This window comes from Gymnoscopelus braueri (genome assembly GCF_963280865.1).
Source record: "Gymnoscopelus braueri genome assembly, chromosome: 8".
Taxonomy (NCBI): Eukaryota; Metazoa; Chordata; class Actinopteri; order Myctophiformes; family Myctophidae; genus Gymnoscopelus; species Gymnoscopelus braueri.
The window spans coordinates 50,309,313-50,327,085 of record NC_137609.1 but is presented as its reverse complement, the minus strand read 5'-3'; the positions used below and the strand labels follow the sequence as shown (position 1 = coordinate 50,327,085).

Here is a 17,773-nt window from a genome sequence, read left to right as displayed (position 1 = left end):
CGGCTATTTTCACAATATTTGCCTCTTTCTTACTAATATTTGACAATTTGGCCAATTTGGTTTTAAAAAGGTCTTAAGTCATTAAATTGCTAGCCTCGATCTCCAGGCTTTTATTGTTTAGTTTTGCTAAAAAATAAAAGCCTGGCCCAGCGAGTCGGTGTACTCGGTATGAGGAAGTGTTTCATTTCCCAACCAACCAGAGTGCAGTGGGCGTCGCTCGTAATGTTGTGTTAACGGGGCGGGGGTTGACGGACAGATCGGTGAACCAATTAGGATAAGGCGCAATCTCTCGCCGGCTCTATACACCCGCCCCTCTATACACGAAATCAGGAGGGTTGGGGCAGTCTATTAAATTGCAGATACCCTGTATACACGTATACTGTATGTTGGTTTGTTTACTGCTGTTGAAAACAATGTTGCACATTAAGCTTATCTTATAATTTGGGGACCCCCCCTTGGGGTCCCGACCCCAAGTTCGGGAACCACTGCCCTAGGGGTCTGTAGTTGGCCCATGCTTTTTTACCCCTTCAAACCCAATTTCTTGCCCCAAAAGTAGCCGATCTACAAGCTCACAACACATCCCGCACTGTGAGTTTTTAGATCTGCCATTTTTGCAGAATGTTTAGCCATCTTTTTCACTGAATGTCCGCCTGTTATGACACGCCCACAATAGAGACACAAGGGCTTTATATGTGGTGAAGAAACGGCGTTTCATAGAGGAGTACCTTTCTCCAGCGACTGGCCCACTGCGTTCTCCAGTGGAATGTGATCGTTTTCAGACTTCTCACTCTGGTCATCTTCATCAGACGCCTGTCGATGCTGTTTACGTTTGAGCTTGCGTTCTTCCTTTGATTTTAACTTCTTGAGACTGGAAACGACCAACAAACACAGAGAATGGAATCAGGTCATTGCATCCACACACCTAACAGTTTCCTCAAGTCTTTGCTTTTCCTAAAACGTGAACGCTTCCAGTCTGTGTCAGTCCTAAGGTCAGAACTAATCTAGTCACAGTGTGACATAACCATATTATTTGGGACTGTAAATAAAAAGATGATCTTTCCTGCAATACCTTGCAAACCTTCCATTTTCAGTCAAACGTCTGAAAATGGAAGGCTGGAGCATTTGTGTGATTCAGTACAACGCAAAACTGCTCACCTAGAACATGTCTGATTTACTTTCAACTTCTTTGGACCGTCAGGTTTAGAGATGACCGTCTCAAACTGAAAGGAAAAAGGGCATTATTGTGATGAGCATAATATCATAGTATTCAAAATACCAAATAAAATAAAGTGTGTGTGTGTGTGTGTGTGTGCATCCTTTATTCGATTCAGCATAAGATCTTAGATCGCCATTATTTTTGCTGCGATTTGTATGAATTTTTATGCCCAGAATATATCTTTTTTAATTGTATTAATTAATAATTATTCATATTATAAGGCATCATTATATATTATAAACAATTATTGATTTAAGCGTTTTATATTATGGCTAGCGTTTTTGAAAGAAAATATGTATTAAAAAATGTATAATGTTGCACAATGAAGCCCAGATTCCGCTACATATGGAAGAATCATGATCTTACTGAAACGTAGCCCAGGAATGGTGACGTCCCTGATGATTACAAGCCGACTTACCTTACATTTAATAAGGCCTGTTGAACCATAGATGTGGATACTACTGATTCTACCCTCACAGTCAGGAGTAAAGCACGGCTCCTGTAAGAAATCCTGGAAGACAACGACAACAAATAATGTGGATTTGTAAATGCAGCTAAATACAAAGTGCTTTAACAATCCATTCAAAGTGTGTGTAAAAGTGCTTTAACTACATTAACCCTAGCATTAATGTAATGCATGCTAAATGGATGCTTCTTCAGGTAGTTCAATGACCCACAATGATCATCAAATCATGTGTGTCCCTTAAGAAATGCTGTTACGTTATAGCCTGGCATTGCCAGACTGATCACGTGCGATCACTCGCACGTTCCATCGTGGAGGAACGTGCGAGTGATCCCACGTGATCAGTCTGGCAATGCCAGGCTAGTTATGTTATAATGCCTCGTCATTCTGCTATGGTATGTTACAATGCACATATATACCTTGACATCTTGTTATGTCATGTTATACAGATACCTTGCATTTCTGCAATTATATAATGTTATAATGGCATAATACAGTGTTGTTCGTTTATGATATGATGCAAATACCTTGTCATTTCTGTCTGAAAATGCTGCTGCTTTGAGCGTTTTCCAACAGTTCATGTGATACTCCACAATACAGTTCTGGCAACAACCTATTCTAATGAAACCCTGTGTGAAAGAAAAGACATTGAAACAGCATGAAACCACAGCAGGGCAACCTCCTTCTCTACATGGATCACCTTGTTTTATGTGAACGCTGCTTTACCTTAAAATCTGGATCAGTGAAGTAGATTTCAACTTTCAAATGACCGAGGCACGTCTCATGACAACAAATGGCATCGGGGTTTGGTGGAAACTTGCACAACTCCATGGCTCTAGCCAGAAGTTCCTAAAGGAAGAAAACACACAGATTCGAGACGACATAAGTCAATGTTTTTTCTGTTCTCATGACTTCGAAAAATGTGACAAAATATGTAATTCAATGTAATCTTGTGAAAGGTTCAAGTCGCAAAACTAAACTACATAAGTGTCATTTAAATCCCAAGACAAAATCTAAGTATGTTTATAGATGTGCAATGGATGAAAATGACAATACAAAAGGATGATATACCTTGAAATAATCGAGGTTCGTTTCTTTGACAACCTCTTTAGTCATAGGCCAGGTGAGTTTACCAGGTGTTATTTGATTCTTAACCATCTGAAGAGAGTCTGAAAACTGACTGTGGGCCTCTGGATACCTGGGAGGAAGGAATAACAATTGTACCATAGATCAATGTCTAATGTCGGCAAAAACATTGTATCTTCTCCATATTTCATTCACCCTATTGTAAAATATGTGCATGATGATACCAAGATATACACAAAAGCAAGTATACAGAGTTAGACATACTAAATAGTAAGTAAGTAAGGAATACAGTGGAAAAAAATGTACATGCATATATTCTATAGCCTGTGCGTTTGTACAGAATGTATTTGCGAGGTTTATTACATAAATACCTGTTCTCTTTGAGATACACTTTCCCAATACCATAGTAGACAAAGCACTGGAATGTTCTCTCCTCATACGACTTGATCTTCCCATATTGTCTTTGTGCTTCAGCGAGTTCCTATGGACACAAATGTATTATAAACGCGTTTAGTTTGGCTAGACCAAGAATAGTTTTACATTCATTAAGATGCACCGTTATGCTACAGGATTAGTTTCTGTCTTGTTTTGAGTCACTACATCTCAGGGCAGGGTTAGAACTGGGAGTCTTACCATGTATAATGGACAGTAACAGTAATGACAACTGAATGCATTCAGGGACAGGACTATTGGAACAATTCAGGCCGACAAATGTCAAGGCCCTGACACACAGAAAGTGTCAACGACGCTCGCATCAATGACACTAGTTCAGTGGTTTTCAACCTTTTTCGCGTCAAGGACCCCCAAATTGACACATATTAGCCCACGGACCCCTATTTGAAAAAACATGCCAGGGACTCAACCATTTAGGTTTATTGGGGGTCCCAATCTACACTGTATCACCATCATCAGTGTTAATTTAACTCTGAGAGTGTACACAATGGAACCAAATGGACCCGTTAGGGTCCATTTGGTTCCATTTGTACACTCTCAGAGTTACAGACATAAGGGTCAATTTGGTTCCTAACTATTAATTTGGCTGGGGACCCCCTGGAACCCCCTCAAGGACCCTCAACACCCCCTGGAACCCCCTCAAGGACACTAGTGCAGGGGTTGAAAACACTAGTTCACATTAATTTGTTTTTGTTTCTCAAAAGAGAATTTAGAATGGTCAAACTTTACACATTTGCAATACAAGTTTGAACTGGGCAAGGCCTTAAAGGGGAAATCCACCCATTTTCAATATTTAACTATGTCATTAATATAGCATAAAGGAGTTGTGTGGAAATAAGAAAAAATTAAAAAAAAAATTAACATTGCAAAAAAAATTAACATTGCAAAAAAATTAACATTGCAAATTACACTGTGATGACTCATCATGGTGTAATTTGCAATGTTAATTTTTTTGCAATGTTAATTTTTTTTGCAATGTTAATTGTTTTTTTAATTTTTTCTTATTTCCACACAACTCCTTTATGCTATATTAATGACATAGTTAAATATTGAAAATGGGTGGATTTCCCCTTTAATTGTTTTGGCTGTCGGGTTCTATTTTGACGGGCCGAAATAGAACCGTGCTCTTTATGAACTTTATGCAGTGATATTTTTCTTTGGCTAAATTCAATCATTTAATAAATGAACATAATTGCACCCAAACTGATCGGTCATTTACCTGAACTTGGCCAATTTCTGTCAGAGCTGACGCACGGCCATAGAGCAGCAGAACTATATCAAGAGTAGACATTCCAAGTTCCTGCAAAGACAACAATAACAATACATTCAGCGGCTCATCCAAACACTAACCAAATTGGCGGTTGTGTTTCACTAAAATATTTCAAGAATCCTTTCGCCTGTGTGTGTGTGTGTGTGCGTGCCTAACTGTGTGCCTAACTCAGAGGCGATGGCTGTCTCGGAGGACTTTATATCTGACCCCAGTATCTCTGTCAGAGCATCTATGACTGTGTGTGGAACAGAACACCAACTCCCACTGACTAATGCCCGAGGTCGCCTCTTATGGGCACAACAGCAAAGGCAGCGGCAGCATTGGACTGAACTGAGGTTGCAAGGGAAGACTGCATGTCTCCCCGCTGCGGACCATTCTGTCTCGCACTCTGTGCTAAAAAAAATTGCTTTAGACGAATGCATTATTATCTTTACTCTGAAAGCGAGGTTGCAGGTTTTACCATCTAAACTTAACCTCTCCATCTGGTTTCCAGGCAACCATGCTCCTCACTGTATACATCATGGTCATGAACAAATAGCTGAAACCATGTCCCACATCTTAAATGGGTGCCATGTATACAGGGGACTCTACATAAGTAGGCATGACAGAATAGTGGATTTGATATCTAAAGATATCACTTCTATTTTCAGGTCCTCCATCATGCTGCATAAGCATTCTACTGTGAAGCCGAGCATGTTTAACCTGTGTAACGATGATTCTGTGTTCTCTAACATTTCAGCTAATACCCCTGATGTCATTGTTGTTAATGAAAACCATAGGGAGGCGTTCATTCTCGAGGTCGGCTGTCCTTTTGATTACAGCTTAGAGGAAGCCTTCCTAACCAAAGTGCTAAAATATCATCAGCTAGAGCAGACCATCTCTCAGCTAGGCTACAGATGTAAACTTTTGGTTTTTATCTTTGGTAGCCTAGGGCACGTGCACAAGTTGGTTGTAAGGGGCCTGCAAATGGCCGGCCTCTCCAAAAGGAGGGCTAAACAATTAGCAAGGTACTGCTCAATATCAGCTATTATAGGAAGCCACTCAATTTGGAGGAGGCGTTGCTTCCTTTACCCATGATTGTTGTCCGCTGTGTTTGACAAGTATGCCATCTTTTGGTTTGTATGTAACGTTGCTCTGCTTTACATGCGCTTTGTAACTAACTGTTTTCCCTTCATCTGACTGCACTGGCAGTGTTTATGTCCTTTGTACACCCTGTACTTCTTATTATGTGGACATAAATAAATATTTCAAATGTATGTGTGTGTGTGTGTGTGTGTGTGTGTGTGTGTGTGTGTGTGTGTGTGTGTGTGTGATGCTTGGCTGTACTGTACCTTGGGTGTGTTGGCTTCCACCAAAGCCAAGGCCACGGAGAATGCTTGCTCAGCGTTGCGGCTGCACAGGTTGGTGAGGGCGGTGTGGGCGTCCTGCACTGCTGACCTGAGGGCTTCACGCATGTCTGGTTTGGTGTTCTCTACCACCTGGTGGGGAAAGAGGCACATTACAATGCATGTCTGGTTTGGCGTTCTCTACCACCTGGTGGGGAAAGAGGCACATTACAATGCATGTCCGGATGACGGCAGTTGACACAATACTTTAGTACAACCCATTCAAACCGGGGAAAGCAGCCGTGTCATTTTAGATGTTTAGCTCTATATCTATAATCATATGTTTTTCAGAAAACTCAGGGGGGAAAAAAACGATTTAGAACATTGGTTTAAAACAGTGGTTCTCAAAAATAGCAGATATACATGCTCACAGCGAGCTGGTACATTTTTGAAAAATATCAACAAAGATGTATAAATAAATGTGGGGGGTCCTTGACACGAAAAAAGTGTGAGAACCACTGATTCTTAAAAATGTGTGAAAATCTTTGAATATATATTATTTTAAAACAAACATTTTTAACTCAAATCTTTGAGATGGGGGTCCGCGGCCAAATACATATCATGTTGGGGGTCCTTGACATGAAAAGGTTTGAGAACCACCGATATAGAAACATACGTTTTTCAGGAAACTGGATTTAGAAGACATTTGTAGAATCGGCTTCAGGTCTTAAAGGGTTAAAAAGGCGAGTTTTCAATGACATCATCAACGATGTGACCGCCCGTCATCTTACCAGGGGATGTTTACAGTTGCCGCCTGAGGGCCTATGATTTTGGCATTGCTTTTAAGCCATTTGTGCAAAGAACGCAGAGGACAGGACGTTTTGAGCAGTGAGCGCCCCAATGGTTGATAGGTTGGAGGAGCAGTGGGGATATAGCGCTGTGTGCGAGCGCTATGGACATGGATATTCAAAGCACTCCTCAGCTCAAAAGGCGTCCTCTGTGGACACCAACCCCTAGGGGTCCATTTGGTTTTGTTGCAAATTAATGCCCTACTTAATCATACAATAGTGTCGCACAAAAGCGAGGAAAATAGCCGATCTACAAGCTCACAACATGTGAGGCGTTGTGAGCTTGTTGTAGATCGGCTACTTTCACAATTTTAAATGTTTTTTAACCCATTAAGACCCGAGATTCTACAAATGTCTTCTAAAGTTTTCTGAAAGACTTGCGTTGCTATAATATCAGTGCTTCTCAAACTTTGACACGAATGTCGACATGCGTTTTATCTGACGAGAATGCCATTGTGCTGCAGAACTCCAAAGACCTTACCGTGTCTTTGGAGTGACTGCTTTTGTTCCTTCTTTCTTTCTTCTTGGCGGCGACGGGGGACTCCTCCGCGTGGCTCTTCTTGTCCGCCGCTTCCGCCTTCTGCTCTGGAGCCTTCTGCTCCGAAACCTTCTGCTCCGGAGCCTTCTGCTCCGGAACCTTCAGCTCCGGAGCCTTCTGCTCCGGAGCTGAACGAACCGGATCCGGAGCCTCCACCTTGGGGCTGCTCCGGATCCTCTCTGGAGTGAACAGAGTTGGGATCCTCTCTGGAGTGAACAGAGTTGGGATCCTCTCCGGAGTGAACAGAGTCGGGTGCTCAGGACATTCCGGCCTCTTGATAACCTTCTGAGCGCTGCTCTTGTTAGTCGCCTCAGTTAGTTGCTTCAGATCGATCTTCGTGTAAGTCCTGCCTTCTGCGTTCGTATAAGTTGTAGCACCTGTAAAAGTTGTAGTAGAACCACCGCTGCAATACAGTAAGCGTACAAAGATAATTAGTCAGAGGTGGGAACAAATTGCATCAATACTGCAATGTAAAAAATACTCTGTTACAAGTAAAAGAAGGTATAAAAAAATCTACTTGAGTAAAAGCACAAAAGTATTGGTATCAAAATGTACTTAAAGTACCAAAAGTAGTCATCAAGTTTTCAAATGCGTAAAATGTATACACATCTTTTGAAAATAGCAGACCTACAAGCTCACAACGCGTCGCAAAGCGACGCGTTGTGAGCTTGTAGATCGGCTATTTTCAATTGACAAAGTATATTTACTGTATATAAGTGGTTTTGTAATAATAATCAAAATCTACTAAGTAACTATTAACTATAGTTTTCAAATAATTGTAATGGAGTAAAAGTACAATATTTGTCTCTGAGATGTAGAAGTAAAATAATAGAAATTTGGAAATACTTCAAAATTACAGTACTTGAGTAAATATCCACCACAGAAAATGGTCAAGTGCAAAGCACAAAGTGAACTGAAAGGTCTTCGCCTTTACAATTAACTGTTAAGCTTGTGTTGCTTTTATCTTACAACACATTTTAACGTCAATAAATACAATGCCACAAATTACAAACCTGTTGATTGACCTATAGTCCTTGTTGCGTCTAGAGTTCTTGTCTGGTTTGTAATCTTTAAAGAAATAGGAGAAGAACAGTGACTTTAAGTCCATGTCTCTGCAGTGACACACAACACTAGACTACTCAACACTGAAGGGTCGCACTCCAAACCCTTGCTGGTTCACAGGCAGTAGAGTTCAGTACACCTTTTTCCACATGCAGCCATTATTGACAAATAGTTGAGTAATGTTACTTCCTTCAAAAAGGTGTTACCAATGATACTAAATTAAGGCCTTATTCCATTCAAGTCAAACGCAGTCAGGGTGCTGCTGCCTGGAAGGGCTCTGCTGCACTGAACTGAGCCTTAATTAGCAGCCCGTCATTGGCAACACCTGTGAAGGAAGTGACATCAGGGGCTGTGTCCACAGAAAGCGTTTCAAGACTACTGGCCAATCACAGCGCGTCTTTTCCAGGACATGGCAGAATCTAGCTGTATAAAAAATATTACGGGATATTTTTATACAACTAGATTCCCCTCACACCACTGGTTCTCAACGTTGGGGTCTGGGACTAAGCCTGTTACAATTATTACATTATCGTCTAATAATACATAACTGTCTTATCGCAATTATTTGAGATAGTCGCATAAATCGTTTCCATGTTGAAAAATGTTCATACATCTTCAAACATTTTTCCCAAAAAATAGCAGAAATAGCTGATCTACAATCTACAAGCTGATCTACAAGCTTACAATATCTACAAGCTTACATTCGTTACAATTATTAAATGTCAGTAATGTCTGTGTATACTTGAAGTTATTTGTCATAATATCTGCCCTGTGCAATGTTTGATGACGAAGCCTAAAAAGGCAAACAGAAATACAATCTGTATTCATGTTCATGTTCAATGCCATGAACACAATTAAATTGATAATCACAATTATTTGTGTGACAATTAATCATCAACTTAAGGGATATTTCACTTTCAAAAAAACTTTTGGTCATTGTATCATCTACTCAGGCCTTTGTGAACCCCCCAGACAGTTTTTAAGTTGCTTGATTCAGTATTTAGATATTTGATATTCATTTTATCAGACACGCCCCCTTCCTATACAAACCCATTGTAACTTCAAACTACATTTTAACCATGTTAGATTCATCGAAAACACCCGTCCTTGGTTCTGGTGACTCACCCTGCCCTCCTAATGCGTGAGGGGGCCGTGGTTTTCCGATAATTCTTTTCAATTATTTTATTTTATTTTTTTATTGCATTTAATTTTCCTAAAACAAAATACAAAAATTGAATGAAAAAAGTAATTGAAAAAGCACAGCCCCCTCGCGTATTAGGGGGGCAGGGTGAGTCACCAGAACCAAGGACGGGTGTTTTTGATGAATGTAACATGGTTAAAATAGAGTTTGAAGTTACAATGGGTTTGTACAGGAAGGGGGCGTGTCTGATAAAATTAATATCAAACATCTAAATACTGAATCGAGCAACTTAAAAACTGTCTGGGGGGCTCACAAAAGCCTGAGTAGATGATAAAATGACAAAAAGTTTTTTTGAAAGTGAAATATCCCTTTAAATGTGTAATTGTGTGACAGCCCTACTGGGGACCAGCAGGGGGTCCAGATGAAGCCTTTACAGGTCTGCGTATACGAATGAAACCAAATGGACCCTCATGAGTCCCTTCAACGTACCTGGGTTCTTCATCACCAATCCCACGGTAAAACTCTAAGAGACGATAGAGGGACAAACATCATGGTTGTCAGAACGGCTATTTTTTTTAAATCGGCACTCTGTGCCGCGCTATGAGCTTGTATATCTGCTATTTTTGAATAGCTAAAGAAAAAAAAAAAGACAAGAGTTGCGTTCCCGGATTGAATGCAGTGGTTTTCAACCAGTGGTCCGGGGACCACCAGTGGTCCTTGGGGGGCTACCAGGGGGTCCCCAGCTAAATTAGTTAACATAGCCAGGGGTGCACATAACTGGTGCGTAGGTGCGCATGCGCACCCAAAATAAATAATGCGTGGCACATCAGACGACGCGAGGCCCTTTTGCGTACCAACAGCTGGGACAGGAATTTCCAAGCTTTTATTTTTTAGCAAAAATAAAAGCCTGGAGAGCGAGGCTAGGAATTTACTTCCTGAAGCCACAATCACGCTAAAGCACGCGTCGGCCCCAAGTACAGCCATTAGGCGCAGGGGGAGGGGACGCATGCTGCACGTGATTGTGTGAGTGTTGCCTCGCATCCTGATACTGCGACTAACACAGCCAGAAGCGGCTGTGTTAGACTAGAGGCACTCGTCACCGATGATGAACGCACCGTGATGGTGCAAAATATGCCGTGAACGTCCCAATCTGGCGGATAAAAGCAGCGCAGCACAGGGCATCAACCTTGGGGGGTTCACCAAACGGCGTGAAAGGGGAAAAAGAAATGCGAAAAACTGCGGGATTTGGAAGCAGAGCGTCCTTTCTCGCGCAGCAGAGTGCCGCGCTATGAGCTTGTAGATCTGCTATTTTTAAAAAATCTTGAAAATGTGTGCAAATCTTTGAATACATTAAAATTTTCAAAGAGAACATTAACTCAAATCTTTGCTTCTGGGGGTCCCTGGCACAAAACATTTTCAGATGGGGTCCCTGGCATGAAAACCACTGGGTTAATGTACAGGAGACGTGGACTAACCTGGCCTCCAGGGTTGTCATCAGACGGTGGTTTGTGTGTCACCATTAATTCCAGCTCTGGGTCCGCTCTGCAACAAAGTCAAAGAAAACGCGTCACACACATACGCACGGAATCCTGGGACCTTTTTTTCATCATAGTTTGTAAATCGCATGGAAAATAAAATCTCATGACTGCTAAATGTAATGATGATGGTAAATGGTGCATTTATATAGCGCTTTTATCCAAAGCGCTTTACATTGATTGTGCCATTAACCCATTCATACACCGATGGCAGAGGAAACCATGAAAGGCACCAACCTGCTCATCGGGAGCAATTAGGGGTTCAGCGTCTTGCTCAAGGACACTTCGACACTAACTCTGGGGGAGCGCCCCAGCCCGGGATCGAACTGGGAACCTTGCGGTTTCAAGTTCACTCTACCCGGCCACTCTACCCCTGAGCCACTGCCGCCCCGATGATGAGTAGGTGTTATCATTCTGAACCCATTAAGACCAGGAAAAGCATCCGTCGTTTTAGATTTTAACCACTTTAACCGTTATTCTATACTTTAGCTATTCAAAAATAGCAGATCTACAAGCTTGTATATCTGCTATTTTTGAATAGCCAAAGAAATATAAAAAAAAATGACACAGATGCGTTCCCGGATTGAATGGGTTAATCCTATGTTACTGCTGTTGTACATACAGCCAACCGGTTGAAGAGATCACAGACTGAGGCTTTAACCTTTTATGAAATGTCTGGGACCATTCATTTAGATGGAATATGCTTCTGAACATGTATTCTATTGCTAGTTTGACCTCTTCAAATACTCAAATAACTGAACCAATAACTGAAGATAGCCGATATACAAGCTCACAACACGACGACGCTGTGACGTGTCGTGAGCTTGTAGATCTGCTATTTTCAGTGTGTGGCATCATGCATTCATAGAAGAAATGCTAGCTTCTATGGAATCCAAATGACTGAAATAAAAAATGAGCGACTGAGAACTTTAATGATTGTAAAAGGATGATGTTATAGTAGTACTTACTTTTTCAATTCCTTCAGCTTCTTACCAAACACTACAAATATGAAGAAAAAAAAAGTCAGTTCAGGTCTTGCCATTTACAAGTGCAACGTATTGATGACTGATTTACCACTTAGTGAAAACTAGGGCTGTCAAAGTTAACTCGATTAATTGCAATTGACTCACTGTTATGTTAGTCACGATTCATTATTTTTATCGCAATTAATGGCATATTTATTTGTTTTTGCCATTTCCCCTATCCGTAGTTTAGGGCACAGCTCTCCATGTCTGTGAGCATGTTCCTTATGTTTTACTGTTATGTGTTGTGGATTTCCATGGTCATTGTAGATGTTACAGAACCATTACTGTGGTTACCCCACAACTCATTTATGTCTTCAGCTACTTTCCATAGGGAGCTAAATGCTACTAGTAGATTGGAATGTAAACAGGGAGGCTACATGTTATGTTTGTTTTATTTTGTAGAATCTTGTATGAGGTCCATCATTTAGTGTTAATGTAAAGAAAATGATATTTTAGAGAACCTTTATACTGTAAGCATAAAGGTGGACACTACATTACTCATATTACTAAGTACATTTAGCAGAGCATGACTAGAAAAATATACCTCTAAGGTACATTGTGAAAAGATAAAAAACGGACGACTTATTTGCGATTAATCGCACGATTAACTATGACAAAACATGCGATTAAAATGTATAATCGTTTGACAGCACTAGTGAAAACCTACAAACATTAGCCACTGCAGATTAGAGCAGTGGTTCTCAACCTGTGGGTCGGGACCCCCAGGTGGGTCCCCCACGTGATAAAAAAAAGGGGGTAAAATAAAAGGACCATTCTACTGCACCAGAAGTAATCAACAAACTATGCGCCTAAAAACTGGTCAAACACTGGCCAAATAATATAAGAAAGAGGCAAACATTGTGATCTACAAGCTCACAATGCTTTGCAACTCCTACAATTTCAAGTGCTTGTTATAGGCGGGTCCCTATAGTTCAAATATGATTATTTTGGGGGGGTCAGGGCCTGAAAAGGTTGAGAACCAAAGGATTAGAGGGTAGTTCCGGGTCCAGTATGGGTCTGAGAGCCGGTCGGATCTAATACATGTGAATTATCCTCCTCGGTCCCGTTCCGGGCCGGGGGTTTACTTACCCGCGGGTCCGTTTAATTTAGACTGTTTTCTCGGCTCCGTTCGGACGGGTCCTATTATGCGCGGGTCCGTTTCGGGCCGGGTCCACTTGTCCACTTGTCCGTTATGGACCGGGTCCAGCGGTTTAGAATGTTTTTTCGGCTCCGTTGGGACCGGCGCCATCACACACGGGTCCGTGTTGTCCAAGGATCCCATCCCGTTTGTTGGAGTCGTGCTACCCTCTACTGCTAGATGCACAAACGACATGTAAAACAAGAGGAAATGATTACTGGTGCAACGGTTATTCAAACTCATTCGTTTGATCGATTGTATCAAATAAAAGATCATCTATTTGAACCCATTAAAGCCGGGAACGCATCTGTGTCATTTTTTGATTTCTTTGGTCTATTCAAAAATAGCAGATCTACAAGCTCGCAGCGCTGCACCGAGTGCCACGCTACGAGCTTGTAGATCTGCTATTTTTGAAAAATCGTGAACATTTGTGCAAATCTTTGAATATATAGATTTTTAAAGCAAACATTTTTAACTAAATCTTTGCTTCTGGGGGGATTCTACAAATGTCTTCTAAATCCTAACAGCTTTTTGAAAAAAATATTATGTTGCTATAAATCGGTGGTTCTCAAATCTCTCATGTCAAGGACCACAGGTATTTGGCAGATCTACAAGCTCATAGCACGGCACTCGGTGCCGCGCTGTGAGCTTGTATATCTGCTATTTTTGACTAGCCAAAGAAATCTCAAAATGACACAGATGCGTTCTCGGGCTTACAAGGGCTAATAAAACCAAAATAATGGATTTTCTTTTAAATAGCTATTTTAACACTACTGTATGACAAAAGTATAACATAAGGCCAAGTGGATAATCAGACATTAGTTGACAATTTCAAAAAATATATTTTAGAACTTTTCCACGTGGATTCATTGATATTACCGATGGTCACACGGCCTTAAAAGAATACCTTTAATATCTTTGATGTCTACGTCCAGCTCACTGAGGAACTTGAGCTGCTGTTCCCCCAGGTCCTTGATGCCCTCGCGGTCGTCTTTGCACAGGAGCTGGGCGTTGCTGTTGGCTTCGATGGCTCGTTTAATCTCGCCCAGGGAGAACAAGGCCTCCGAGTAGCGGTAGTGACCCTGTCAAAACACAACACCAACCTCATCAATCACAGCGTGGCTGTCGGCAGTGGTGGAAAGTAACTAAGTACATTTACTTAAGTACGGTACTTGAGTACAATTTTGAGGTATTTGTACTTTAATTGAGTATTTCCAATTTCCAATACTTTTACTTCTACTCAACTACATCTCGGAGGCAAATATTGTACTTTTACTCCACTACAATTATTTGAAAACTTTAGTTACTAGTTACTTTTCAGATATAAATTATTACATTATAAGACACATTAATCACTTTTGCCCTATTTTATACATAGGCTATTTGAAAATAGCAGATCTACAAGCTCACAACGCGTCGCGATGCGACGCGTTGTGAGCTTGTAGATCTGCTATTTTCAAATATTTAGTACTTTTACTTTTGGTACTTTAATTACATTTTGATGCCAATACTTTTGTACTTTTAAATTTTGAATTCTGGACTTTTACTCGTAACAGAGTATTTTTATAGTGCAGTATTGGTATTTTTCCACCACTGGCTGTCGGGCAGAGACCTCCTATCTCCATATTCCAACTTGTTTTTAAATGAACGCACTACTTGATCGTACTACAGCGTCACACAAAAGCATCAAAGGTAGCAGATCTACAAGCACAAGATGTGGCGCAAAGCAAGGCGTTTTGAGCTCGTCGATCTGCTACTTTTGAATTTGACATCTAACAGTTTTGGACATACGAGTTTTACACCTGACAGACCATAGCTAACTTGCAGTGGGTTATTTTCTCACCAGTGTTGATTTCGACAGCAAATTTAGTTTTTTGAATAAAATTCCATTTAGTTTTAATCATCCGAAATGTTTTAGTCTAGTTTTAGTCAACTAAATATCATAAGATTATAGTCAATTAAATCTGCAGTTCATTTTGTCGACTAAAATGTATTTTGTCGGTGCCTTGATGGTGTCGCAATGGCTGATTTAACACTTGGTTGCGTGCTGAAAATAGGCGATCTACCGGCTCACTGATCTGCGAGCTTGTAGATCTGCTATTTTCAGAGCGCGACACCCGAGCCGAGCGCGCAAACCAAACATAAAATGACTCGTCACAAAAAAAACTACAGCTGATTAAAAAAAGCTAGTGAGCAACACAGCAAGCAGCTAAAAAAAAAGAATAACGGGTTGTGTTAGGTTTAGGTTGAGGTGTGCCCAGAGCTATGGGTGTGTCAACATGCAAGCATAGTCAACAGTATTGTCAAAGCACACTGACACACCCATTATTCATTTGCATTAGCCGACTACACTTTAACCCTGGTATGTGAGCAGCTATGAGCTTGTAGATAGGCTATTATCACATTTTGTAACATACAAAAAAAAGATAGGGGAAGTTTCCACGGTATAAATGTTGCTTGCTGTTTTGGGTTGATCCAGGTGAGCTAACTGTGGTCGATGGTCAACTGACACCACCAGTTAAACTACAAAACCAGCAAAGCAAGGTCTGTTATTGAACACCACTGCTGACAGGCAGAAACCTCCATATTTAAATCATTCCGTATGACAGTGTCCGGCAAAAGTAGCCAAGATAGACGATCTACGTGCTTGTCTTGATCTGCTGTTGTTTTGACATTGTTGAGATTTTTTTTTTAAAACGTTCACCAATAATGACACGGCCAAAAGAGGGCCGCCAGGTTGACACTGGTTAAGCATGTTTTGGGGTTTTTATAAATATTGAACCAATGGAAAGTATTGACAAGAGCTTGTGACTAAATAACAACTACACTGGATCCGTTAGGAACGGCAGGTTTTTCTATCCATTTCCTGAAAAGCAACCGTTTGGACGTTACTTCAGAGGAAAATATTATACTTTTACTCCACTACAATTATTTGAAAACTTTAGTCACTAGTTACTTTGCAGATATGAATTATTATATTATAAAACACACATTGACCACTTTAGCCCTATTTTATACATGGGCTATTTGAAAATAGCCGATCTACAAGCTCACAACGCGTCGCGTTGTGAGCTTGTAGATCGGCTATTTTCAAACATTTTAGTACTTCTACTTTTGGTACTTTAAGTATATTTTGATGCCAATACTTTTGTACTTTTACTCAACATTTTGAACACAGGCCTTTTACTTGTAACAGAGTACTTCCACATTGTGGTATTGACACTTTTACTAAAGTAAAAAATGTCAGCACTTTTCTCACCACTGGTTAGAATAAGACTGCATTACGCTTGTTACAAGAAATAAATACCTTTGCCCACAGCGGCATTATCAAAGTCGCCCGTTTTCCATCACCAACAGCTTTTCTGTAAAGTAAAAAAAAAAATGTCTTAATTAAAATAATTTTTGCCTTGGAATTTACATGGAGAAGATAATCTAGTCATCTCTAAACACAAAGACACAAGTTGAAAGTTGAGGGCATTGTCCTTTGACCGCTGTACTGAGCACGTAAAGTCAATCGATCAAATGAAATATATCATGCGAATTAAAAGTGGTACTTACAAATATTTCTCACAGCGGATATAGCACAGGGCCCTGTTCCCATAAATAATGTGGTTTTCAGGGCTAAGGAAAGAACACAAGAAACAGATCCAGATGGTTAGACCGAGTGTGTATACGCCGAATACGGCGTAAAGCGGTGGAACGCACCACTGCTCCAGACAGCACATCTGTCTGCACCACTGCCTCACACATGCAGTGATGTTGCTGGCAGGAACAAACCACAGGAGCACCCAGACGGAGAGGAACGAAAAGGGGGCGGAGCCATACTCTGAATTCCTCTCCAACAGGAACAGGAGAGGTCGTGACCCCCCAGAGGGCGAAACTTTGGATTGTGAAAATAGTTTTCGTAAGCCTAATGAGAGCGGGGGAGTTGTCCTCCCTATCGGCAATTAAACAGACTGACGGCAGTGGCGTAAAGTGACTCAGTACATTTACTCAAGTACTTGTACTTAAGTACAATTTTGAGGTATTCTTTACTTTAATGGAGTATTTCCAATTTTCAGTACATGCACTCCTTTAGATTTCAGAGGCAAATATTGTACTTTTACTCCATTACAATTATTTGAAAACTTTAGTTACTATTTGCTTTGTAGATTATTATGACAAAACATACATTAACCACTTCAGCCCTATAAACATTTAGGACATTTGAAAATAGCCCATCTACAAGCTCACAATGCGTCGCGAGCTTGTAGATCTGCTATTTTCAAAAGATTTGTATACATTTGAAAACTTGAAATGGGACATTCTGCATAATGAGTACTTTTAAGTACATTTTGATGCCAATACTTTTGTACTGTTACTCAAGTACATTTTGAATTCCGGACTTTTACTTGTAACGGAGTATTTCTATATTGCAGAATTGATAATTTTACTCGAGTGAAACATGTTGAGTACTTTTTCCACCACTGCTTGCCAGGAGGCAGAAGATTCCGGTTCCTCCAGATTTTTAACCATTTTCTAACAGGCGTCCCCTATTTTGGGCATGTCATTACAGGCCCGTGGAGAACAGACACTGCTAGGGGGGGGGGGGCGCACCACCTACGTAGACCATAGAGTTAAAAATAATAGAGAAAGCACCGGAAACCCCCGAGTGACACAGTGGCCCCAGGCCG

General features: G+C 40.8%; 2 protein-coding genes across 5 annotated transcripts in view; both read right to left on the bottom strand.

The window, feature by feature from the left end:
- ttc3 (tetratricopeptide repeat domain 3) overlaps positions 1-17,773 on the bottom strand; it is a 58,125-nt gene that overhangs the window by 22,996 nt on the left and 17,356 nt on the right. For 3 of the 4 annotated variants that reach the window (XM_080435596.1, XM_080435599.1, XM_080435597.1), the window contains exons 10-27: positions 16,659-16,721; positions 16,408-16,462; positions 14,008-14,182; positions 13,052-13,276; positions 11,906-11,936; positions 10,878-10,944; positions 9,892-9,925; positions 8,213-8,267; positions 7,143-7,602; positions 5,820-5,966; positions 4,438-4,518; positions 3,137-3,246; positions 2,751-2,877; positions 2,406-2,528; positions 2,207-2,308; positions 1,635-1,727; positions 1,156-1,220; positions 726-868 (exon numbers count right to left, since the gene is read on the bottom strand). In XM_080435596.1, coding sequence (XP_080291722.1) covers positions 726-868; positions 1,156-1,220; positions 1,635-1,727; positions 2,207-2,308; positions 2,406-2,528; positions 2,751-2,877; positions 3,137-3,246; positions 4,438-4,518; positions 5,820-5,966; positions 7,143-7,602; positions 8,213-8,267; positions 9,892-9,925; positions 10,878-10,944; positions 11,906-11,936; positions 13,052-13,276; positions 14,008-14,182; positions 16,408-16,462; positions 16,659-16,721 — 2,156 coding nt within the window. The remainder of the gene's footprint in view (positions 1-725; positions 869-1,155; positions 1,221-1,634; positions 1,728-2,206; positions 2,309-2,405; positions 2,529-2,750; positions 2,878-3,136; positions 3,247-4,437; positions 4,519-5,819; positions 5,967-7,142; positions 7,603-8,212; positions 8,268-9,891; positions 9,926-10,877; positions 10,945-11,905; positions 11,937-13,051; positions 13,277-14,007; positions 14,183-16,407; positions 16,463-16,658; positions 16,722-17,773) is intronic. The other variant, XM_080435598.1, reaches the window with a different exon arrangement.
- psmg1 (proteasome (prosome, macropain) assembly chaperone 1) overlaps positions 15,887-17,773 on the bottom strand; it is a 228,226-nt gene continuing 226,339 nt past the window's right edge. The window contains exon 8 of the mRNA XM_080435605.1: positions 15,887-15,897. The gene's annotated coding sequence lies outside the window, so the exon portion shown is untranslated. The remainder of the gene's footprint in view (positions 15,898-17,773) is intronic.